General features: G+C 39.8%; 1 protein-coding gene across 4 annotated transcripts in view; it reads left to right on the top strand.

The window, feature by feature from the left end:
* Positions 1-26,355, top strand: part of gnb1a (guanine nucleotide binding protein (G protein), beta polypeptide 1a) — a 37,496-nt gene that overhangs the window by 5,875 nt on the left and 5,266 nt on the right. The window contains exons 1-8 of one of the 4 annotated variants that reach the window (XM_034876593.1): positions 16,071-16,236; positions 17,466-17,572; positions 19,587-19,625; positions 19,911-20,017; positions 23,697-23,760; positions 24,144-24,306; positions 25,481-25,547; positions 26,029-26,230. In XM_034876593.1, the coding sequence (XP_034732484.1) occupies positions 17,516-17,572; positions 19,587-19,625; positions 19,911-20,017; positions 23,697-23,760; positions 24,144-24,306; positions 25,481-25,547; positions 26,029-26,230 (699 nt within the window). In that variant the 5' untranslated portion in view covers positions 16,071-16,236; positions 17,466-17,515. Of the gene's footprint in view, positions 1-16,070; positions 16,242-16,730; positions 16,960-17,465; positions 17,573-19,586; positions 19,626-19,910; positions 20,018-23,696; positions 23,761-24,143; positions 24,307-25,480; positions 25,548-26,028; positions 26,231-26,355 lie in introns of those variants that run through there. The other 3 variants (XM_034876595.1, XM_034876594.1, XM_034876592.1) reach the window with 3 other exon arrangements.

A 26,355-nucleotide genomic window follows, 5' to 3' on the forward strand; every position in this document is an offset into this window, starting at 1 on the left:
TCTGAAGGCAAAAGGGGGTCCAACCCGTTACTAGCATGGGGTACCTAATAAAGTGGCCGGTGAGTGTATATATATATAGAGCTAGCAGTGCATCAGACGTAATGCCTGCTAAACAGCTGCTGTGACTAATCGTTGATGTATTGCGTGCGGCTTCAACAACTCAAACTGTGGAAGCAGAGTGAAAGATCTGGGTATTTCTTTAGCTCCATGAATGAACAGGGCTTTGGGTCACACACTGTCAGTTCTCTTAATACATCCATGATCAAATGTTCAAATTTTCTTACTGAGTAATTGTTTCTACCGCATTCAGTGGTTTGCTGTCAACTTCTATTTTCCTGGTTCCTTATTCCTTCATTGTGGTGCAAGAATTGCAGACAAAATACCCAGAACGGCATGTCTGCTAATAAATGTGCTCTTAAAAACATAGATGTCTTCATCCACAATGGTGTCTTCATCAGCTTGCTTATACTTGTTGGCCTATCTAAATTTAAATGGACCATTAGTGGAAACCTCTTTATTATGGCTCCTATTACTCCACTCTAAGGTCTGATGTATTGTAGTTGGGCAATATAAACCATTTTGCCTCTTCACTCACTAAGCTTGTTGCAGAACACAACTGAAACTGTTTCACCTGGGTGTGTTGCACATTTACTGTATTGGCAAATTTGGGACTAAAGATGGTGTAATTGCAGCTGTGTGTTGGTGTTTCACTATCCTGAATGCCAGCCGAACCTAACCCCGCCCACAACATTTGAGGTCGGAACTTTGGTCTTGACTTGATCCGTTGTGGAGCAACTATGCTCGAACAAGAGCTATAAGCATCGGTCAAATTGTCAGGGCGGGTTTCATACAATGATGGACAGATGATCAGCAGTAACCCCGGGAGACCCTCGGGACTGTGCCCGCCCACGTCTCCCTGCACTGTGCATACTCCTATAACGGTTCTCCCGAAGACCTGTAGCTGTAATAATGGATAAAGCTAATGGATGTAATACACCATGTGTTCTAATAATTCATCCATGGTATTATGTTGTGATCCAGCCGAGGGATGTACGTATGCTGTAAAGCCTGTAACATGGATGTCACTAGCATTTTCCAAATTGCCGGGGCTATTGGCTAGTAGCAAATTTCAGCAGTACCTAGCAGTTGAGTTCGGTTGACCAGACTCCTATTCTTACTAGAATCTGAGTATGATGACATCAGGCTAGTGGAAAGGTACTCAATTGTCACATACATGTAGTAAAATTCCTTCTCTGCAGTTAACCTATCCCTCAAGGGAGCAGTGGGCAGCCATTTACTGGAGATCCTAGTACATGTTTATTTTATGTTGGGGGAGATTTTAATCAGAATGAAATCTGTTTTAGCCTAATGTTACTCCTGTGAGTCTGTTCAGCTTTACAGATATCACGCACGGCTAATCGACTATTCCAGATACATAGCACTTTTTGCAATGTGCATCTCACATTACATTTTCTCTTTCTCTCACTATGACCACTACGGTGATAAACATTGTGCCAAAATATCAGTGGGCTTATTTGCCAACATTAGCTACCGACAGTTACCTCAGAACAATCCAGCAAATAGACTATACCCTAGGGTCTAGGGTGATTAAATGTCACCTCATTTTACACACAGTTTAGATACAAAAGAAAACAGTGAGGGATATTTACTATAACTTTTAATGTTGTTTTTCAGTGATATGCACCCCCACCAACCTGGAAAAGGTTTTAAACGGCAATGTTAATACATGAAACATGACATAACCCACGTGGTTAAATTAGTAATGCTACTGGCCAACACCGCTTGCTATCCAATTTGAATATCAGCGATGTGACGCCGTTTACACTAGTTTCTGATGTAGGATACTTTTTAATTCGCAAAAAAGTGGTCTAATACGCCAATGTCACTGGACTTTGATCATACATCTGTTAGTTAGTAGTTATTTTTTGGGGACATTTTAGGCCTTTATTTGTTTAGGACAGCTTAGACTTGAAAGGGGAAAGAGAAGGGAAATGACATGCAGCAATGGGCTGCAGGTCGGAGTTGAACCTGGGGCCACCGTGTTGTGGAGTAAATCTCTACGTATGGAACAGCGCTCTACCAAGTGAGCTAATCAGGGGCTCCATACATCTGTTCTAATGGGGAAAAAATGTAACCGCTCTGTCCTTTTTTATTGAAGCTGTCTGTGAAAACCCAGCGCACAGTGAAATAGTTTTCAAAGTGTGCTGCAAAAAGTTTTCCCAGTGTGTTTGACTGTGCTGTCATGCATACATAGCTTGTCACCACTGGCCAAATGTTCTTGGCCACTGTTTTGAATAGTTAAAGTAAGTGTCACCAGTGCAGCTTAGTGACCCATACACACAAGCCTGTCACTCCACTTAGATACTGTTACCCTGCTGAAAGCCCATCACAAGCCCTAGCAGTGCTTTGCATGTGCACCTCAATGCCTGCTCTGCTTTGAATAGAGACAGTTTGTATGTCTATTTACATTGTAGCCTTTACCTTTCACTGCCACAGGAACAATGTGACCAAACCTGAATCCGGAGATGGCAAGGAAAGCCAGCTAATGTTGTTGAGTTTTCTTTCTCTTTGAGCAAGACAGACCATAGTCACTTGAGCAAAACAGTGGACTAACTGTCATATGACTTTTCACACACACTTGTTCCTCTCTTGGAAGCTTAAAGAGAAAGCATGGGGGGAGGGGTGTGATTATTAATGCAATCAAAGAAGTGTATTTTATGTTTTATAAAAAGTCATGCTTTTGGCTCTGGGCTAGCCTGACCTTCGCTTCCTTTTTTAATTTAACTCATTCAGTTATCTGTATTTAAAAGCTGGTTGTTCAGCTGTGCCAAGCACAAAATACCTTAGTTAATGTATGGGATTGCCTTTTATTTCTTTTCAACATGGATTTCTTAATTGTTTTCAGACATTTGCAGAAAATTGTCTGTTTGGCTTGAGCCCTGTTGTTCAGAGTTGTATTACAGACCAGTTTATACTGAAATATGTCAGATATTTGTTTTCCTTTAGCTAGGTCTGTCTGTTTAATTCTTCTACAATAGCCAGTGGCTGCTATTTCTAGTAACAATACACCCTGTCTAGTAAGTACACCACATCATGGAATGTTTCACTAACCAATCAATTAAACTCCACTGTCAGTCCCATTGATGTTATGTCCTCTATCATCAGACATCACCCATAGCAGCTAGCATTGAGGTGGCACACACATTCAGTTGTGTCCAGCTGAAGGTAAAGTTCACCGAAATTTCACATCCAGCTTACAGGAAGGCTTAACGACTAGCTACCAACCTTTTTTTTTTCTTCTCAACCTGGACCCTAATTTCCTACGTTTTTGTGTCTTAAGCCCCTGATTCACCAAGTCAAACGTGGCAGCCGGTGCTAGTTGGGCCGATGGCGACCAACTGTCTGCCTAGTTTTTTGTAGTGTGTCCCTTTAACCTTTATCGCCCTTTTTTCGTCTGATTGTCTGTTGTCATATTCATATGGTTGGTTGTCCCAGTTTCTGGGGTGGTGCCTCGTTTTGATGGTCAATTTGGTTGAGTTCATAACTTTATTAATATTTCTAAACATCTACCGATACCCAACACCGGCGGGGAGTGAAACCGAGAGACCGTAGGCTCTGTTCAGTTCGACCAAACGCTGTATGTTTTGGGTATCATAGCAACGTTATCAGATGTCCCTTGTTCAGTGACTAAGATCACTGCCGCCTGCTGGTATGGAGAGGTTTTTCCTCTCACACAGGCGCAGAATGTACTGTACATGGTACTTGGCAATCAGGTGTAGTTTTTGCTGTGTTCCAGGAATTTTTTTAGTCGACACAAAGGTGACGAGTGCAGACGAGGCGACACCACAATCTGTCGTCGTCGCCACTGACCCCTGGCCGTTGGCTTGGTGTGTCAGAACTTTAGATGAATGATGGGAATAACAATCTTTATCTGTAAAGTTTAAAAAGCAATTCAAATACACCGATCTGCATTGGTGCTATACATACAACAAAGCACTTATTTGGCAAAAATATATGAAGAAGGTAACAGGAAATAATAATAAGGACCACTATCAATAACAAAGTATTTTGGCTGCTGTGGGAGCTTTCAGGATGGCTGCTAATAATCCTGAGATTGCAAATTCCATTAACACATTCAAGTCAGCAGTGATACTTTAAACTAACAATTCAGTTACAATAGCATCCCCTGAATGTGAGAGTTAAAATGAGACAAAAACTGAAGGGAAGGCACGTTGTTCTTCCCACTGCGTTCAGGCAGCCGCCCGCTGCAGATTCATACCGTATCGCTGTGTATATATGACAGCACATTATGTCATAGAGAATACCGGATTAAAGCATGAAGTTAAAGTGCTTGAGCTCCGCTTAAATGTGCCTTCATGTGCAGGGCTCAAATCAAGGCTTGCCCACTTGTCAAGGACAAGTGGATTTTTTTGTTTGTCAAAACAAAAAGAATAGGCCATGTTACTTTGTTATGTGCCACTCGCTACGTCTATAAAAACGTTACCGATTGGAAACAAATACATTTTCCGCCCACAATCCGGGACAACGGCAGCGGACCACTAACGTTAGACCAAGCCTGCTGTTCAGCTCATTCTCTGTAACCAATGCAGCACAAAATCACTGCGGAACCAGCAAGCCAGCCAGCTGGTGTTAGTTGGCTAACCTTAGCTTGCAACGTCCTGCGATGTGACCATTGCGCATGTGCACGTCGCGATGTCGATGCTTAAACACAATATTTTTCAGCCCCAGTGTTGTCTGACCTGTATAAATGAGTGCAAGCTGCAGATAAGAAATGATCAACAGGTCAGAGTCCTATGATGGAGCAGAGAGCAGGGCGTTATGGAGACAATCAAATATCACGATATGTTTTGACCAAATACCTCAATATCAATATTGTGCCGATATCGTGGAGTCAACTATTGGCGCCTTCACAAAATATTTACACAAGAGGTTTTTGATAAAGAATCATCAATATTGTGGATATAATGACTAGGTGGGTAGCGGCAAATACAGGAAAAGCAAAAACAGTCTAGTAGGTTCAGAAAATATTACTGTAATGTAGTCTATAAAACTATGAAAAGGCAACTTTTAATTTTAAGACAACATCCGGCCTCATATAACGATATTGATATATTGCCCCTAATCGAGCCTTACTGATTTTTTTTTTTGTTATTGACAATATGCCAGTATTTGTGTGCCTGGATTCTCTAACGGTGGCCAATGAGCCACCTTTGAATGTATTTTGTTTGTAAATGTGAGTACATGCTAATGCAACTGTTTTGCGGTCAAAGCTTTTGTCACTGTTTGTCACTCTGGCTATGTAGAAAATGCTGTACTCGATACTGTTGTTTATTTGGATTGGCAAGTAATGAACTCATGTCACTGTTCAAGTTACTCACCCTCAAAGAGGAGAGAGAGTGGCTGGCCGCTTGTTTTAGTTCAGTGGAGCAGACTCCAAAAAATGTTTTTCCCCCTAACGGCCAAGTGGGTTATTCTATTTACTTGTCCAATGTTGGGTCGGCCAATATGGACAAAAATCTTGTCTCTGCATTATTTGGCTGAATGGAAAATATTGAAAATAAATACCCTAAATTGAATCAAGGCCTTTTCTGAGAATGCTCCTTCAGTTACACAATAACAGACTGATTCAAGGCTTAAAAGTTTTCTCCAGCGTGCACTTGTGAAGAAAAATAAATAAATTTGGGAACTTAGGTGCGGTTTTATATTTTCGAGTCAATTGCTTTCACCTACCAATCATATGCGAGGAACGCAACTCTTAACGCAGAGCTTAAAGTATTCTGGCCTGGTGCCGGATTTTTGGGATATGACTATTTTAGAAAAATAAATGTAAAAGTCCACATGTTTTTTTTTGTTTTTTTTTATGCGCTAGGTTTAACCAATCATCAAACTTCCACCTACCAATGAAATGAGTTCTAGCCAATTAGATGCAAAGTAGGGCGGGTCGTTCCCGACAAGAGAGTGTGGTGTGTGTGTGTGGTTTCCGTGGTAAAGCGGCTAAAAAAATGTAGACACAGCTTTAGTATCTACTCTTTTATTATTGTGTAATGTAAGGATTATTGTGTAACTGTTTTGCCAGTCAAATTAACTTTAATGAGTGCATATATGCAGCACTGCTGATTAAAAGACAGAGAAAGGCTTATAGATAAGAGAGGGAGCATGGGATGGACTGAAGTGTGATACAAAAACATGTTTGATCATGAAGCCAATTCATACTGTACAATACTCTGGTTTAGTGGTAAAGTGTATGAACAACATTTTCAGTAACTACTGTTCTTTCTTTTTAGCCATATTTATTGCTGGGGTTTTTCAGTCGTTGCGGCCGCCACAGCAGAACATTACTAGCGGAAACATTGGTGCAATGCGTACCAAAGTATACAGCTGTTGGCAATTTTTTTTTAACAATTACAAGTTTCAAAGGTAATTTTTAAAGTAGTTGTCGGCGTGGCAACCATGCATTAGCTTTTGGTTGTCCAAATTTATAACATCAGGGTGGCCTCGGGTCCTTAAAAAGTCCTAAATCACTTTTCCTAAAAATAAGGCCTTAAAATGTATTAAATTGTCTTAAATTCAGATTGAATAGGTCTTAAATATATTTGTCATGTCAAATTAAAAATGCAGGCAATCTGTTCTGCTAGCCAGGTTGAATATTTTTGTTCTGGATTAACACTGTATGCAAATGTGTTGCACGTTGTAGGAGAGCGTGTGAGTGAGTGGGGGCGGGGTAGCCCAGAGAATGTGAGAGGAGATATGCAAACAGACACAGCTTTACAGAAGCCATATCAATATTAACAGTATTGTCTTATTCTGAATCTAGTTTAAAAATATATTTATATACAGTACCTTTTAAAATAAATAAATATATAAACCGCCCTACCTAGCATGTTGTTTTACTTCCCCGGGGCCACCAGACAACCCTTATTGTTTAACCCTGACATATACCATTCATACTTACATTACAGTTACAGTCACCAACATACCTACAACCTTAAGCTTAATAGAGGAAAAAAAAGAGGAGTTAGTATTGCATTGATCAGCATACTTTCAATTACTGAAGCAAAGTAGCTTTGCCTTGTGTAATAAACTGTACAAAGTTTTTCTCAAGATTTTAGCTTTTTGTGACGGTTGTTCAGGCAAAGGATTTCGCCATACTCTTAGATCCCTGGCTCTAAGCTCGCTGGTGTAGAAAGGTTTTTGTCTCACGAATCCAGTGTATCCTATGAAGTTTTTTTTCTAAAGCCAGCCCTTTACCCCTCCTGATCTATGACTGAAATGATATCACCTCAAATGAAAATATGTCAAGTAGGGCAGGGACGATATGCTTTGGTGCCTACTTAAGTTTTTCACAATACATGGTTGCCATTTGTGTTGCGGTTTTTGTTTATCGCGATTTTAGAAGTATTGTGATTTGATAGTATTTTCTTTTGTAAAGAACATAACAGATTTTTTTTCTTTCTTGTTTTCTTGCACAACCTAAAGCAAATGTAAGTTTCAGTGGCCAAATGTTGACTTGCCTCAAATAACTAAATAATGAAACCATCTTTCTGGTACGATTCCACTCTGTTTACCTCAGAATGGAAGGCACCACATTCCATCCAAAACTATTCAGGGAAAAGGTAAAGGCAGCTTCTTCAAGTAAGAAACTAGCTGAAATGTCCTTTTTCATTTTTCTGTCAAAAAAAGAATTTTGAACCCAATTCAGTGGAACAACCTGATCAGAACAGTGTCAGTTTATCATACTCATTTGACGCCCCAGGATTTTGCTCCACTTTTAATGGAGCAAAATGGGTTATGGGGCCCGAGGCTATTCCTTTTCAGTTCAGCCATTCTTCTTAAGACCCATAAGGATTTGAAATCAAACCTATTCTTAGGACAGTGTTTAAAGGCATAATCCACAGTTTGTCAACCTTTGCTCATTGCCTGCTGTATAACATTAGGAGGTGTGACCATTACTACACGGCACAGTGCTAACAAGCACACTTTGCATTGTCAGGGCAGTCTCTTAGGCGTCTTTGGTGATTCGATCACAAGTGGACAGCTTTATATGTCAGTTCATACTGGCGTCTTGAGTGACCACTTATGACCGTATCTCATTTCTAAGCTCTAAATGCATATAACTACAATTCTACCCAATATCAGGATAGTAAAGATCCCCTTCCTTCTCCACACCGCTGTAGTTGCTTCCTGTTTTGTGGAAGAACACCAAGCTGTAGAAAGTGTGTTGGAGAGAATGACAAAGTGACTAAGATTGAGCAGAGCTTTTAAGAAATGTCCAGGAGCTATTGCCTTCTGTCTTCTCCTACTGCATCATCAACCCCCTTGTTCATGCTTTCTTTGTGACCTGGTTGTGTTTCAGCTATATTTACCATGCATCACTTCCCTACAGCACTTAGACCCTCACCCAACAACCAAACAAAAAAGCGCATGCACTTAAAGTATCATTTTGCCTCTGTTTTGCAGCACAACAAATTGGATATCTTTAAACACAGAAAATTAAAACTGACGTAAATTAAATTTCTACCAGGGATTATATATTGCCATCAGTCATATGAAGTAACTGCCAATGCCAATATCATCTGATTGTTGTATTTTTCATCCAACTTCAAAGTGCACATTTGGCCTAAGTAGGGTTACAGTAAGGTTTTGGAGCAGAATTTGAACATAATCTCTCCATCCCCAGCCTGAAGTTTTAATTTATTTTTTTAAACGAAGAGCACAAATGTAGAGGTTTGTTCCACCTCAGCAATGGATTGCATCCATCAGCCAACAGGATTCATCACAAAGGGATAAGAGCAGCTTACTGATTTTAAACTGCTAGCTGTTATCATTGACGTTACTTTGAGTGATCATAATGTTGCCAGTTTGGTAGTTAGAGCTAGTCAATGGTTAGGATTCACTACTGGATAGACGAGGGGCTGAGCACTATATGAGATTTGCCTAACTGAAGTGAGAGTACACAGGGCTTTTAAATATTGCAGTGTGTTTTTTTCCACTGGATGGATGAATGAATGGATTGTTGGTTGGTTGGTTGGTTGGTTAGATGAATTGAGAGAAGAAGAAATGAGATGGCTTCTCTCCAGACAGAGTGCTTTTTATAAAAGCCATTCCACTTGCATCAAGACCTGAAAGTGCATTCCCTTTGTAAACCAGGAATAGTGTTTTAGAGCCAGCTGCCACTTTACTATTCTGGCTTTGACCTAGGTACAATGTGTGTGACCATTTAGCTATAAATTGACATTTGAAAAAGGCACATAAAACAGCTTTTCATAGCTTGTTTAAGCCAGAATGAGATCCAGTAAATTTTTGATGTGCATATTCGCATCATGAATCCTCAAGGATAAGACTTTGTTACTTTCAGATTTGTATTTGTTTCTCAGACATCTTGTGCCATAAATCTTTGTAAATTAAAGAGTATGGTCTAGACCTACCCTATCTGGTAATTGGCCTGAGATAACTCCTGTTATGATATAAAAGTTGGATGTTTACCTCTAAATGACACCAGGCACATGTACAGTAGAGTGTTAAAGGACAGATCACTGTCGATAAATGTTCTGCCGTGCCCAAGCATCTGAGAATTTTAAAAAAGTATTTTTTTAAAATGTGTTATACAAGTAGCAAACTACCTTTTAAAGTGCTCATTAGGGCTGTAATCAACCATTGAAAATCTTGGTCAACTGAAGTCGTGAAAATTTAGACAAAAAATCGACGGGAGGGGCCGAAAAACGAAAGATTAATTAACTGTACTGTCCCGCAAAACTTGTGCTTGTAGGCTATTTGCAGTATAATAAATCGTTTTTGACCTAATTATTTTGCACTGAAATGCCACTCGTCTGTCGGCTCTGACAGCGCTGCATCAGCGCTCTGTGCACGTCCTCGCACTTAGCGGCTGAACATGGAGCTTGGCTTCGCGGCTCAGACATGAATACACTATTAATTTAAAGCTTTTACTCTTAAACAAAAAAGGCACGTCCACTTTAATGTATATTTAAACATATCTGTGGTCAAGCTCAGTGCCTCGCTGTGTTGTATTAACTCTGAAACTTTCTCTTTGAGTGCCTCACATTTTGCGAGATGGTGTGGCATGCTGGCGCTGTATATTAACAAGTTCTTAATACCTCAGCCCTCCACAACAGCAATGGGCCTCGTATCCTGAGCAATAAAGTCAACAGTTCCTTCCGTGATATTATTATCGCGTTAGGATGATAGAGGCTTAACATCCAGCGGGGTCTGGGGAACGCTACTGTAATGGGGGAGGGTGCGCTGGTAGTTATAAAACTATCATTAGACTATGAAATATGCCAATTCTGAAATGTTCATGTAGCCTGCTCAAAACAGACAGGGAGACCTAACGCAGAAAAGTTAGCTTACCGTTTTTAGGTGATATGCCATCTTTGTAGTCAATATGCAAACTGTTGCTTGCAAACTTTGCATTCAACTTTTTTCCGGCATCTATTTTTGTAAAATGCTGCCACACTGCGGATGTCTTTGACACGGTAGAGGCGGACTGACTGTAAATGAAACACTCACAATTAAAGAAATATTCAGCAAACCACTGAAACAAGGCATTCTAGTTCTTTCTTCAATCTGTCCCCAGTGGGTCGGGCTAATCAAAAACAAGGGGGGTGTTCTGAAGACAGACAGTTACCTGTTCAACAGGGGAGCTCTGAAAACAACCCCCATTAACAATTAATGCTTTCCACCCATAAACAGTAATGGTCTTTGCTTCCACTGGATGAAATAACACAGCAAAAAATCGACCAATCAGAATTTGGGTCGAGCCAGAACGTATCGACCAATAAATCGACTAGTCGACTGGGAGATTACAGCCCTAGTGCTCATATTATGCGTTTTTCCTTTCCTTTACTGTGTTATATCTTTTTGTGTATGAAATGGGTTTACAAAGTGAAGAAGCCCAAAGTCTACCCAAAGGGACTTACCATCTCCAACAGAAAACACTATTCACAAATAGCTATGCAGATTAAGACTGGATGATTTCCAGAAATTGGGGCTCACTTTTTACTAACAACACGCTAAACGGCAGTATGATTTTATTCACTACGCTACACTGCGGGCCACCTATCTACAGCTAGGCGAGGCCATGATAAGTTTTATTTCAACAAATGGTGGCGGGTTCCTTTAAGTAAGAAGTAAACGGTAACATTGTAGCTGTGAGATTCCAACGCCAAATCCCCATGTCCTGCTTGCCACTTGCTGATTAAAGTGAAGGATGTTGGCTCCGAAGTTAACTTTGGCTTTTAAGGTGGACTGAACATTAAGGTGGACCAGCCCCTCCTCCAAGAATTGCTCACCAAATTAATAGAGGTTACTGTTACATACCTATTGGTTCCCTCTTTCATTCGGCAAAGGACACTCAGCAAAGTGACTTGTCGCATGGCATTTTCCCTCAGTATACTCATTGACTTATTCCTGGCTTCTTGCATTTAATCAGTCTTGAATATTTAACAGCATGGATTAAGCATAATCTATGTCAGACTGACCTAATTTTGAGTGAAGTGCCAGCCTGTCCTCTGGTGTTGCAGCACTACACACAGCACCTCCTGCTGGTCCTCCATCCTTCTCTCTGATTTCATCCCTACATTTGTCAGTTAGCATTAGCCCACTGTCAGGATGTCCTATGTAACCTGTTATTGTAACGCAGCTGATTGCATAGCCTGGTTAAAAGCCTGGATGGACACTGCCAAGTGCAATGGTTGTAGCAGAAACCACAGAGCAAGTGTATTTGTGAAGTGTGTGTGCTGTCGCCACATCCGCTGAATGTTTTGACAAAGGGAAGAGAGAGACAAGCACAGCTAGGGAAACACCCTTAACAAGGAAACGCCTGCTTAGAGAGGCTATGTGTTCGTGGTAAGGTGTAGGCTGCCTGCTGGCACAGATCAGCAGTAGCCGAGGCACTGCCCTCGCCACTGACCGAAACCAGTCCCCTCCATACCCTGTTGTAACACATACTGTATGTTTCTAGGAGCGGCAAATCAACCACAATTTAAATTGAACTCTAAAGTACTAGAACATAAGATCCCACAGATATGCTAGTTAGCAGGAAACATTAGACCAGGGAGACGGGATGCAGCCCTCATGAAGGCAAGGGGTTGGGCAGCTGGTATCCAAGCAGGAGGGTGTAAATTATTCACCATCACCTTCTCACCTTTGGAATACTACATGGCTGTGCATCTTCCCTTACAACTTGGCAATAGAGAAAAATATTAAGCGAATGATTACACCAAGCAGAAACACGCACTTAAGGACAACCTTATCTTAAAACCAAAGCGGATCAGTCAAAGTGAATCTGTTCAAACTTCTTGTTACAATTTGTTTGATTTTTTGAGCTCCTTAGTTCACAAACTCTTATCGGTTTTAGAGTTTTAACCTCACTTAACTGTTGATTGTTTCTATGGTTACTAGGGCTGTAACGATACACCAAACCATGATTCGGTTCATATCACAATTTTTGACCCACGATTCGATACAAACCTTGATTCTTTGAAGATATTTTTAACAGCTTGCAGGACTGACAGGAGTCCACAGTGACCTGGTGTGTGTGTGTGTCTGTGTCCGAACCTAGCCTCACCGCTTCCACCTGCAGGTTGTCAGCAGTGTGTCTGCCTGGTATAGCCTACTCTCAGTTTGCCAATTTAACTCGCCGGTCATTATCAATATGCTTTCATGTGTTACGGAGCTTAACAGCGCAACTTGCGATGTGATCTGGAAAGGAAGGATAACTCTGGGAGTTGGAAGGGGTTTGTCACGATTCTGCCTTCACACAGCGCTTGTGGAGTTGGTTCGCGCTTTTGGTTTCGTATCTTATATCGTTATAGCCCTCATGCTTACGTTGAGGCCCTTGCTCCGAAACATTTTCTGGATTAGGTTATTCCTAATGAATATTTAAATAAAACAAGTTAAAGACAACCCAGGTTACCATTTTACTTTATTTCTTTGATTGTTCAAATGTATGTTCTAGTCGATTTTGTGTTTTGAACAATTGTGAATTGGGTTTAACTCTGCCTTGTTTTCCTAGCTATAGATTGTATAGACATGTCATTATCAACCTTTTTTCTGCGTTCTTATGGAGAAAAGACTACAGTACCCACAATCCTAAGTGTAATAGCAATGTCTCTGACTGGTTCAACTTGATGTTACCATAGAAACGACAGGTTCTGTATAGGGTTTTTTACACCTTCCCTTTTCACCTTTTTTTTATCAGTGAAACATCTGAATGGGAGAAACACTTCCGGAACCAGAGTTCTTACAAAAGTAGGCGGTCACTGTTGAGCTCTTTAGTCTCACAAATCCTGTTGGAAACACTGGAATAGCAAAAGAATTTAGCATCCAGATTAGCGTGTCAGCAAATGTCACTAAATGTTTTACTATGAAGGTGTTTTTAAATGTTTACCGTTGGTAGATGTGCACTTGTGTGTTTTTCCCTGTTTGCTTAAAATGGACACATGCTTCAATGCGATTACATCTATTTCATAATAGGTTAATTGTTAAAAAGATATGGACTTAACAGAAGATTTAGCCTGCTTGCTCTGGCCTCCACAATGAGACAAATTAATGAGGACTAGTATGTCAGGATATATATGGTATGACAACATTTCTGAGTGTGGGTCTAATCTAAAAATATGATGCAATGAGTGGAAAAAGAACATTACTCCAAGGGGAAGTTTACTAGTAAAAACCCCGTCACTGGCAATTAACATTTGATATTGTTTGCTTTGCTCATCAACCATGTCACATCAGTCTAGGTGATTATTAAAATAATGCTAAAATATTTGGTAGCTGTTTCTGTGTTGACTCCTTGTGACTCCAGTGTACAGTCTTTTGTACTGTATGCTTATTTGTAGAGTATTTGGCTGAAAACCAGATGAGAAAAGCCATTTTTTTGGAAAGGCCAAGTAATTTTAGGTCTGCTCTGTTTAGTCTTTAATGCTGGGAATCTTACCGAGCCTTGCGCCCGTTCACCAAGGGGTTAATTTGCAGCTCCCCTACCAGTTGTCCTCTGCTTGTTCACTCTCATTAGTTTAATCTGGCTCTGTCCTCTAGCTTGCCTCTATCCTCTTGTGCACCAGAACACCTCACTGCTTACCCCACTCCTTATGTCATCAGGGTGGAGTCTACCCCAAAAATCTAGTTGTTAACCCCACTAGACCATCCTGTGGTTTTATGTCTCTTTACACCTGCTGACCTATGTTTTGTATTTTATACAACATTTATTTTGTCAAGTATTTATTATATTTTTTTAACATTGGAGATTAAAAGTGTCCTCAATTATTAGATCTCCACAGTATGTGTTGGGTGATGCTATTGCAGATACAATGTCTAAAAAGTCTTGTCCTTTTTACAACACTGCGCATTTATGGTTTCAGAACTATGAACAAAATAGTTTTTAATCTTTTTGTAAATCACATTTTTAGATAGATTTGTTTTAAGTTACTATTTAAAAGTGTTAGCATTGTGTATCAATCCACTCTGTGAAATTAAGTGTTGAGAGAAGTGAACTTGCCTTTTTTTCTCTTCTCGTGCTGTGTGTAAAGAAACCCCTACAGAAATGTACTGATTTAGAATCTTATTCAGCCACCTAAAGAGAGTGTGTGTGTGTGTGTAATTACACTTCCTCTCTCCTTGTCACTGTGTTGTGCTCGAGATATCAGAGCTGATAGGAGTGGCTGGAAAATGTGAAGTCTGCTTCCCTCCTCTTTCTCCTCCTCCTCCTCCCCCACCACCACCTCTCTAAAAATAACTAGCAGAATGAGAAGGCTGCGAAGTCAAGGCTCTATCTGTTTGCCTGCCAGTGGTTTCGACTCTCCCACCAGCAGCACAAGGGAAAAAGAGTCCTCTTAATCACACCTCAAATACCAATAATAATACAGTAAAGACTACTGCCCTAATTTATGATTTGATTTCATCAATTAGACATTAACCTTGAACTGGGTAGTATATCAAGATATGAGACTAAATATTGACTTAGATTTTGGATATCGTATTATGGCATAAGCGTTGTCTTTTCCTGGTTTTAAAGGCTGCATTACAGTAAAGTTATGTCATTTCCTGAACATACCAGACTGTTGTAACTGTTCTATTATTTGCCTTTACCCACCACGTCACATTACTGACAATTATTTATCAAAAATCTAAAAGCACTAATAGTCAACATTTCGATATTGTTGCAGTATTGATATCGAGGTATTTGGTCAGATATATTTTGATATTTGATTTTCTCCTGATATATTATACTATATACCCATATACTGATTGTGTTCTCTGCCGTATTGTCATTTGAAGCTAGGACAGCCAGTGATTGCTTGCAGACTGAATGGATGCAGTTTACATGTTGTAGCAGCAACAAGGCTATTGTGACCAGTCAGCAACGTGTAGCACTGCAGACTCCACCCTCATAGTTCTCCGCAATGGGAAAACGCTACAACAGGAGAAATTACATTAGTAGGGGTGGGATCTGTGGCCCTTTGCAAAACATGGAATCAGGCAACAATGTAAATGTATTTTATTTATAGAGCACCTTACATCGACAGATAGGTGAACCAAAGTGCTTCACAACAGATAAAACCACAGATTTAAAACAACAACACACCAATAACAAAGATACAATAATGAATGAGAAAAGTAAGAAAAAAATAAAATGTGCTATCACATTACTAGGTACTAAACGCCACTTTAAAAAGATGCGTCTTAATACAGAAAATTGAAACAAACTTGAGGCTTTAGAGGTTATTTTAGCTGCAATGTATGTAATAATGTGGCGCAAATGAAGAATTGTCAGCTGTAGGAGTGTGTTGAGTTATTTATACACTGCAGTGTATATGAATCACCCTAACCTAGACTTCATCAACCGTGAAACATATCTTTAGCATAATACAACTTTAACAAATGTTCAGGTGTTAGTTTGGTGTTTTCAGGTTTGGAAATTTGTTGACCAACATTACCATTTACACCGTGTGCTAGTACAGGGAAGACAAGAATTAGCCCGTGATATTACCATGAGATGTTTTTATCACCAAGATTAGGGGTTAAGGCGCCTTGCTTAGATGCAGACCCATTTAGCAGTGCTGGCCAATCAGGTGACAGGTAGCTACTGGGATGTCAAGCATTTGAAGGATAGGGTGTTCATTCAGAAGGTCTCAACACTCCTATAGGACCTATATCGAAACCCAGAGAAACAGGGAGGTAAGGTGTGTTTGCAGTGCAAATGGTACTGTAGCTGGCTTGTATTTGACAGATGGACAGTTATGTTACTTAGTGTTTCCTATATTATAAAGAGATTTAGTTTTATGAAAGTGTTAGGATAGTTGGTCTTTGAAATGAGTAAGAGGAGAAAGCATCAATGGAGAACAGTTCCTTATTTACTTCACTGTATGCAATCACTGAAATTATAAATCATTTTAGAGTTTACGGTTTCAAGGGACATCTGTTGTGGTCTGCTGACTTGCTGAGACTTAAAGACACCTAAAGCAGTAACGATGCCACTTACACCGTCTTCCATCAGTGGCCAACGTTTCTACAGGCCCGGAAACCAGTTAATAATTGTAACAATATTAGTTGTCTTTTTAGTACAATTTATCTTTTTATGAGAAGTGAAAGGGTCAGTGCTAAGAGCGTCAACCAGAGGATTGGGGTCAGCGGGATAGCCACTGCTTTTAGGATCATCAGCAGGTTTTGTCTTAACCGGATTTGGCTGGAGAAGCTGAATCAACTGTGTCCCAGGATTACAGAAATGACATTGGAGAAGAGTCCAGAGGCCAGAGCATTGGCAGCTTTGTCCCTGCCCATCATCTGAGCACCTTGGGGTTCCAGTAGTGCAAAGAAACCCAAGCTGGTCTCTTGGTCGGCCTCTCTGCTTTCTTGATATCTGGACTCTTAATCCTTGCTTCTTTTCACCGACAGGCAGGGGTACGTTTTGTTTCCTTATGGCCGAGTGGATGTTTTAAAAACATTTTTACTTTTTGCCTTGGCTGTTAAAGAATGGCTATCCGTTGCTCAGTGTGGCCTAATCTTTGCCTAAGGGGGTTGCTATTGTTTGTAAGGGGAGAGAGAACAAATTAAACATCATCCTCAAAATTGTTATCTTAAGCCCAAAGTAGCTGCTGAGTGCTTGTTGCTAGGTAACAGTTTCAAGCTGGCAAGGAAGTCTTGAGCTGTCTAGAAAGTATTGGGTTTTTGTGATTCCCTGCGATTTGGTCTGGGCCTTACTGATTGGATTTATGAGACACTATCTGATCCTCTGCTGCATTTTGTTGATGTAACTATGTCCATAAATTCATCACATAAGACGAAGCACATAGGCCTAATGTTTTTGCATGTAAAAAAACATTACAAGTTACTTAACTTTACATTTTGTGTATTACCAACAGTATGTGGTGATGCATGTTGAACATTACAGTTCTTGTCTCCTCCAGATCGGCAAGAGTCTAGGCGGCGGAGCGAAGCACACCATTAGCAGAGGAAAATGAGTGAACTGGATCAGCTACGCCAGGAGGCTGAGCAGCTCAAGAACCAGATCAGAGTAAGTCCATTTTTTATTTTATTTTGTTCTGTTAGTTTACAAATCCAGAATGACCTTTTGTCATTTAAGTTCTGTGCTTTAGAGGTATTTCATACCGGAGTTGATGAAAGCAGATTTTTCACTAAGAAGAGGCGTCCCATTCTTGACGTTATATAGACATAGCACAAATAAATCCATTTCAGCCATTCAGAGTTGGACGGCTGGATAAAATTGTCTGTTGTACTTCAAAACACCGGTCTGTCTACGCTAAGTGTTTGGAGATTGTATTCTAATACTCGGCAGTATGCTGATTAAGGGTGAGATGAGACGCTCCGCTTACGAGACGATACATGATACTGGGTTTACGAGCACGAGACAAGATTTTGACACTACTTTAAAGGAAGCTTCAATCTTGTCTTTTATTCAATCAAAAGTCACAAAATGAAAAAGGAGCACTTTGAAAGGTTACGCCACAAACTGAAACAACTGGCTTCTCTCCTGTATAATTAACCTCTACAGACCTAGTAACTGCAGCATGAGCTTCTAACATCTAATTAAAACTACTTTAGTTTCCTCAATTTAAAAATGTAAAATGAAAACAGTAAACATAAATAAAAGTTTTTGCAAACCATAATCAAAGTAGTATGCTCTCAAAAATGCAAGTGCAAACAGACTGACAAAAATAAATTCTTCAAGCATGACACTGCTCAGCCTGAGATATGGTCACGTTCTTTTTCAGGAATATAAACATGTCCAGGTTTTCTGGCAGTAGTTGAGACCTTTGGGCACAAACTGCGTCTCCTGCAGTTTAATAACCATCACTCTGTGAAGACAGATGCTTTTCTACTCCTCTGCATTTTGTACATTGCAGCAATGAACACGGAAATGGATACTCTAGAATTGATTTATGACCATTATAAGGCGAGGGGAGAACGTTTGTCTTTGTTTAACATCGTTAAAAGTAAAGTTAGGTTTTGCTGTTGGCTTTCCAACTCATTTTTAAAAAGAAAAGAAAAAGGTAGAAAGAGAGAGAGAGAGAGATACATATATATATATATATATATATATATATATATATATATATATATATATATATATATATATATATATATATATAATATGAGAAAAAGAGACTCAAATGTTCTAACGCACGGTTTTACAGGCAGCTTTTTTCAACTACAAATCCGCTACCGCTCTGCAAAGGTTAACTCAGCGTCAACTTCGGAGATCCAAGGGGCTGATCTTCTATGCTAATTTCAAAGCCAGACTCTGTCAAGACGGCTGCTGCTCTGTACTTGTGTACTGATATTTTGAGATGTTTCACCTCAAAGAAAAAGATGGTGACGTTTTAATATCATGACACACCTCTAATCTTAATACACATTATTGTCTTTGGCTCAAATGAACAAATTTGCTGAAGCCATTGCATAGGATGTTGTAAACAAGCCGCCAAAGACAGAAGTGGGATATATATCATCATGAACCACTGTATTACATTTCACTGATGATTTGTGCAACATTAAGCTGTTTGCCAAAGCCGGTACATGGTTCCCATTAACTTCATAAAAGTTATATGCAACCTAATGAGAATGTAATTTAATTCTATTTATATCTATCTTGTTATGATACAGCGTTTAATGCTGTCATTCTTGTCACTTGTATTACTCTATAGTTGCATAATGACATTTATTTGTTTTTAATTGTTACTATTATTGCCACGATGCAGTTACCCTGAGATAACACAATTATGTATTCATTTTGACAAAGCACATTGGTTTAGTAGTGAATGAGCTCCAGAGCCCCACTTGCTTTTGAACTACTTCATACAGTCACTTTTGAGACAGAGACGAGTTATACAAGGGATACATTTTATTACCTGTACTGAACCCATACTTTTTCATTACTTTGTGTGCACTTTCAACACAATTTGGTTTATTGGTTGGTACTCAAAGTATTTAGGTTTGCGACCCAGATCCTGTTAATTCTCTGATGTTTATGGGCCAAAACAGCATTTGACTGGGTTGTTGTCTTTCAGGATGCCAGGAAAGCGTGTGCGGATGCTACCCTGTCTCAGGTAAGAAATGTTTATACCATGAACTTCACTCACCATTATTTATAATTTAACTATTATAAAATGTGCTAAAATTGGCTTTGATCTTTAGATGTGCGTGATGTTTATGCTGAGTACACGATGGGAAGTCTGCATTCTTATGTTTTTGTCAGTCATATCTTTAATCGTGCCTTTTAAATCACTAGTAAAAGAAATGCCACCTCACTACATCGCACTACTAGAGTGCAAAGAAAAATACAGTATATAGCAGTCTAAAAGTTACTTTTCTCCCATTTTAATTTCCTCTAGATCACTGCTAACATTGACCCTGTTGGCCGAATTCAGATGCGCACTAGACGGACACTGAGGGGACATCTGGCTAAAATCTATGCCATGCACTGGGGCACTGACTCGAGGTAATCTCATTTAACTCCATTGCGTCCATTAACTAAGTATTTCATTCCTTCAGCCCAGCCCCCCCACCTAAATGAAGGAAATGGATATAAAAGCAAGCTTGACTGTCTTTGTGCTAGTTACTTTTCCTGAGGGTCCTCGTCAAATCAAATGACATTCCACATGGCTCACTCTTCCATCCACAAACAGGTCTTTTTCTTTACATCTGTCTAAAGCGATCTGTCAGATTAACATATACTCAGTATACTAACAATTCAACATTAGCGCTCAATAGATAATGCATTTTGTTGAATGCACATTGGTCATGTAAGTCTTTTATCTTTGAGTATGTCTACTTGGCTGTGGGTTATGTGCGTTTTTTACATTAATGTTTGTGTGCATTGGGGACGGGGTATATGGGCAGGGAAAATACTCAAAATGGAGTCAGCCTACGTGTCAGCCTCTCTTTGCATATAAAACATTTTCCCTGGAGTTCCACACACCTCTCCACCACCAACAAGTTAATCACTGTGGTGCTGGTGTGCGTCAGTCCACAGAGACCATTGCAAACTGCTGTCAACTCATCATCCTTCCAGTCATATAACTAAGAAAACGTCTACCACTGTGTTTACCCACTGTCACTATTTGTTTGTTTCATCTGTTAATGTTTCACCTCCCAGAGGAGTTGGGGTATTTAATAAGACTACCTGCTGAGATTCAGGCACCCAGAAAGACGGTCCCATGAAGATGTTTTGACCCATAGTCTAGGCTAAGTTTTCTATTCTTAGCACCATGGAGACGCTATTGGATTCAGTCTGTGGTGAGTTTACACTTTGAGAAGGAAAACCATTAGTTAGTTCCACTTCCCTTAGTTTACCAATAATATATTGAGTTAAACGTACTCTCAGTATTGGTATCAGTAATGATCCAAAAACTACACAAATCTTTATCTTATCAATTGTGAAATGTTTTTGTATTATAATTAAACCAATTTAATTAAGGGTAGCCCAAATGTAACGTTACTGCTGATCATCTTGTTGGTGTAATAACCCCTTTGCTAAAAACTTTAATGTCAACACCTCACTAATGTGACATGCGACAGCTTGCATTCAGTGTTTCAGCGCTCTACTTTACTCAAAACCTGTAGCCATTTCATTTGTGTTTCTAGGGTATAGAATAAGGTTGAGTTTATTCCTCTAGGATTTCTTCTTGAAATTAGTGCAATGGAAAATAGTGTAGGTGTTACTGGTCCTGAGTGTGGTCCAATATTAACAGATTATGCTGGAACTGCTGGAAAAAGCTGTAAACCGTGACATTACCTAAGTGAATACAGTGTGCTGTTCCATTTCAGCAACAGTTGCTTTATTGCAATGGTTCTTTAAAAGCATCATGTCTTACAATTGCATTCCATGATGTAGTGTCCTTTCACCCTCATGAAGAGTTCTGTTTCAATCTTTAGACCAGAATACAATTTGTTTTAGTACTAGTCCATTCAGCTTGCACACATAGCTAATGAACGATTCCAGATGCATAACACATTTTGCAATGTCCATCTCAATCACTTTTTCACTCCCTACTTTGTCATAACAACCCATAAAACAAGCATTCCCTTCTGGCTTTATACTTTACATGAGCAGGTGACTCCATATTCTAAAAACGTTCAACACAGTATGAAACTTAGAAACAAACCTGACAAACTGGTGATATCAAGTATACTCAGTCTTCCCTTTGTCTTTGCAAAGTTAGGTTAGAATAACATTTAAACCATAACTTCACAAGCCTAAACTCAAGCAACTGTGTCACCCAGTATTGTTAATTGCTAGCTAACCAATGCTAAAGAAAATCCACTACCTAGATGGCACCTTAGGAGTGAAAGAGCTGATTGAACATTACCGCTCGCTTTTAATACAATTTAACAACAAACAACATGCTCATCTGGGACATTACTACGTCTTGGTTTTGAGCGCTATGTATACTTACTGACAAAAGTTTTATACAGTAAGTGAATACAGCTTGTCACGTGAACCTGCACAAGGCAGTAAGACAGACGGACCGCAGGGTGCACTAGCTTCTTGTTTCATCTTTGGTCTGATAAATAGTTAATTTAAAATCCAAAATTGTGACCATACCGCTATTTTCCAAGCTAAATTCCATTGGAAATTAACCGTGGAGACTTTCTTCCTTGTTTGTCTCTGCCTTGTGGTGTACCGCCACAAATAAATCAAATGTATGGAAAGCACTGCAAATGAAATGGAAATGTTTTCCTATTCTTTTGGTGCTATTCCCTTTAGCTGAACAAAACTACAGCCAGACACACACATTCCTCTCCTTGTGTTTGACTATGTCACTTGACAGCATCACAAACAGACCTGACGAGTGCTGAGCAATTTCAAAATCAGCATTTTCCGAACCTTGGGTGTTTGTTCACAACCATGTTGTCAGAGCTCTGTTTTGACTAGAAAGTGAGCACCTTAATTGCATTGCATCATTGTCTCTCAGCTGACACGCACAACTTACTTTCTCGCTTGCATTGCACCAGAAGTTAATGTGCAGCCTAGTCGACAGTTAGTACATTTCTTGCTTTGACATCAACTTTGATTATTTGACATTAATGTGTAAATTTTAAGGCTGGGAAGTTGATGCTTGATTTTCTTTTAGACTAAAATTCCCATCACAGACCGTTCTGTCCCTGGCTCATTATCTGCCGGAGTGTGCACGTGTTAGCGCGTTCCCGCCAGCTTGGTAGTTAAGATTCGCATAGTCCCTGTGTGCCTTGGTGTGATCACTCCTTTCCTTGGTCCTATGTGCATTGGGACTGTCACTGTGGTTACTCTTGTTGGATTCACCGAGATAGCAGAGCACAGCCACAGAGGTAAGCGATGTCTCTAGACTGCAAAACAGGGTTTATAACGATTCCTGTTAGAATAACTGCTTACCACGCAGGCTCTGCAGGCTGTTTTTGAGGCACATAAAACATTTAAAGTAAATAAGTGGTCTTGAAAGTATCTAATATTGTATAATAAGTCCACAGAAATTAATCAGTATGCCTCAGCTTTCTGGATCTGTCCATTTTAGGATTAGCACTATCCAAAGCATCAGCTTTAAAATAATTCTGTATTTTTCTGCTATACAGGTACAGAATTTTAAGCTTTTTAATAATTACCAAACGTGATTTAACTGCTTAAACTCCATACAGCATTGCACTTGTCTTTTTTTCAATCCAATTGTATCAGGTCGAACTCTGCACAACAAAATTAAATTCAAAATGTTCAAACAGAAAAAGTCATGCCCTCACATACTGTGACACACTGTTATTTGCATTGGTGATGCTAACACATAACAGAAAGTGTGTGTGTGTGTGTGTGTGTGTGTGTGTGTGTGTGTGTGTGTGTGTGTGTGTGTGTGTGTGTGTGTGTGTGTGTGTGTGTGTGTGTGTGTGTGTGTGTGTGTGTGTGTGTGTGTGTGTGTGTGTGTGTGTGTGTGTGTGTGTGTGTGTGTGTGTGTGTGTGTGTGTGTGTGTGTGTGTGTGTGTGTGTGTGTGTGTGTGTGTGTGTGTGTGTGTGAAATCTCCATCCATCACGGGTATAGATGGAAGGTGACATTTGTTTGTGTGTGTCATGACGTACCTATCCAAAATGGGCAATGGACAGATCATTTTCAGTTGTTCTGTAGTTTGAGCCATCTTATCTTTCTTTTAATCAGGCTTTTGGTCAGCGCCTCCCAGGACGGTAAACTCATAATTTGGGACAGCTACACCACAAACAAGGTAACAGAACTGAATCTCAATGCTGGGTAATTATTGGGTTATACTTTTGGAAGGTAAAAGCCTATTTTCAGAAAAATTTGTATGGTTGACTTTCACCAGATTTCCAACCTTTGCCTTTACCTGTTCAACAATTTAAGTCAGCAGTAATCATTATTCCCCCATTTCTGGCGGCTAGTTTCATTTGGATTGGCAAAGTGCTGAGTTCATTATAAAATAATTCAGTAATAAGTCTTTGAAGGTGCCAAGTCATGCTTTTTCTAGTGGGTATTTGCCCTTGAAAGGTCAAGTTAATATTGAGGACAGACTTTGTCACATGCCCTCCTCTCTCTCTCCCTTCTGTCACCACATGCTATCTTATATTAAATCTTCCTTCTCTCTTCCAGGTCCACGCCATCCCGTTGCGCTCCTCCTGGGTGATGACATGCGCCTATGCCCCCTCTGGGAACTATGTTGCCTGTGGAGGCCTGGACAACATCTGCTCAATCTACAACCTGAAGACCCGGGAGGGAAATGTGCGTGTCAGCCGTGAGCTGGCCGGACACACAGGTAGGCTGGACACATCCATTAGCATGTATTTTATTTGTATCTAATCTAACCCTTTTACCCAGCTTTCTCAGGATTTGTTGAAGGTTGGGTCAATTGCCAATAAATCATATTTATACTGAATCTCAGTATCTACTGTTCAGTATCCCCCCAGAATGTGTCTGCAGTTGGAGCTTCTGTAGGCTATGGAACAAAAGAAGTTTTCTGGATCCTTCAGGATACTGAAAAATGCCTCCAGTAGTCCCTGCTGAAATAATCATACTATGCTTAGCCGTAATACTACACTGAAGAATAGTTTAATATTTTTAAGTGATTTTAATGAATTCATGTTAAATTTATTCTGAGATCTGTGCACATTAGCTAAAAAAGTAACTGGAACATGTAAAACACCAATAGACAGTACCCAGCGGGATCATGTCCACCCAGCCAGTGTACACTGCTTTATACAAAATGTCATGTTGTCATAAGGTTATTGTCACAGAGCACTCAGTCACTGCATTTTTGGAGACAGTTTGCTTTCCACACTCACGTTTAAGTTTGCTTCTTCCTTTGTGTAAAGAAGAGTTTATACCCAATACTGAAAGGGTTATCATATTATTATTATTATTGATAATAATATCATAACCCTAACTCATAATATAATACATATTATCGATGTCTGATATTGATATTGTTTTGTCATGTACTGGTGTGAGCCTAATTATTTTCATATCCGAGAGATGCCAGGCACACATCTTTCTCCATAAATACAGGAGCTGGTCGAGTCGCATCCCAGCGCAAACTAATGAAAGTGTTGAGCTCTTAGGCAAGGAGCATTCATCTGCTCAGTGTCACATGATGCAGGAAGTGTGTCAGCATTTTAGTTCTAGTTCCCTCGCTATAGGGAGGGGTACGTACACTCTGTCAGCTACTAACGGATGAATTATGGAAGCAAGTCATAAACTGGGAGATACCCTACAGCTTTTTTTCTGTTTCTGGTAGTGAATTAGTCAATTCATCTTCCCTACATTCCACACCAAGTACACACAGAATTCTCTGAGGGTGTGATAATAATTTGGAATATCTTCCTCTGTGTAGTGACACTAAGGAAATGAAGCCTCTACATATTAATACGAGATAAAAGACAGTCCATCATGAATTGGTCATTCAATCAGTGTGTTTCTGTGATTCCTGTCAGGTTACCTCTCCTGCTGTCGCTTCCTGGATGACAACCAGATTGTCACCAGCTCTGGAGACACCACCTGGTGAGTTGTGATACTGCACCCAATACAACGCCAAAACAAACAACAACCTAAGAAGTTCGACATAGTTAACACCTGTCTAACACAATTTAATCAAATAATTGAGCATTATATATTTCAAATAAAAAATTTGTTCCAAGGCTATCACATTTGTTTCTGGAATATTGCTTAATGTTCCTACATGTATTCCACCCTGTCGATTTTTTTTTTTTTTTTTTTTTTTCTGGTTATCAACACTATTTATGAAAACATAGCCGTATCAGTTCTCTAGAGTAATATTAAGATTTTCAGCCAACGCTGTCTACTATAACTGGTGAGCTACCGTTAAAATCCATGCCAACCTTTACTCCCGAGTGCCGGGTCTGCCTGAGCTAGACAGACGTCATACAGCTCCCAGCATCACAACATGGGTTAATCAGTTTCTAAATGTTGTTTTGTATATTGCAGTTGTAATTTGCCAATGCTAATTTTTGCTTTCTTGCAGTGCTCTGTGGGACATTGAGACTGGTCAGCAGACAACTACATTTGCTGGTCATACCGGTGATGTCATGAGTCTCTCTCTGGCGCCCGACACCAGGCTGTTTGTGTCTGGAGCCTGCGATGCCTCGGCTAAGCTCTGGGACATCAGAGAAGGAATGTGCCGACAGACCTTTACTGGCCACGAGTCGGACATCAACGCTATCTGCGTAAGCGCGCGCACACACACACGCACAAATAATATTTTATACACTCTTTTAGGGGTGACTAGAAGCACTCTAGACAAAAAAAAAGAAAAATGAAATTACTTGGTGCCACATAATTACACTCCTTA

The sequence above is a fragment of the Etheostoma cragini genome, chromosome 7 (assembly GCF_013103735.1).
Source record: "Etheostoma cragini isolate CJK2018 chromosome 7, CSU_Ecrag_1.0, whole genome shotgun sequence".
In the NCBI taxonomy this organism is placed as follows: Eukaryota; Metazoa; Chordata; class Actinopteri; order Perciformes; family Percidae; genus Etheostoma; species Etheostoma cragini.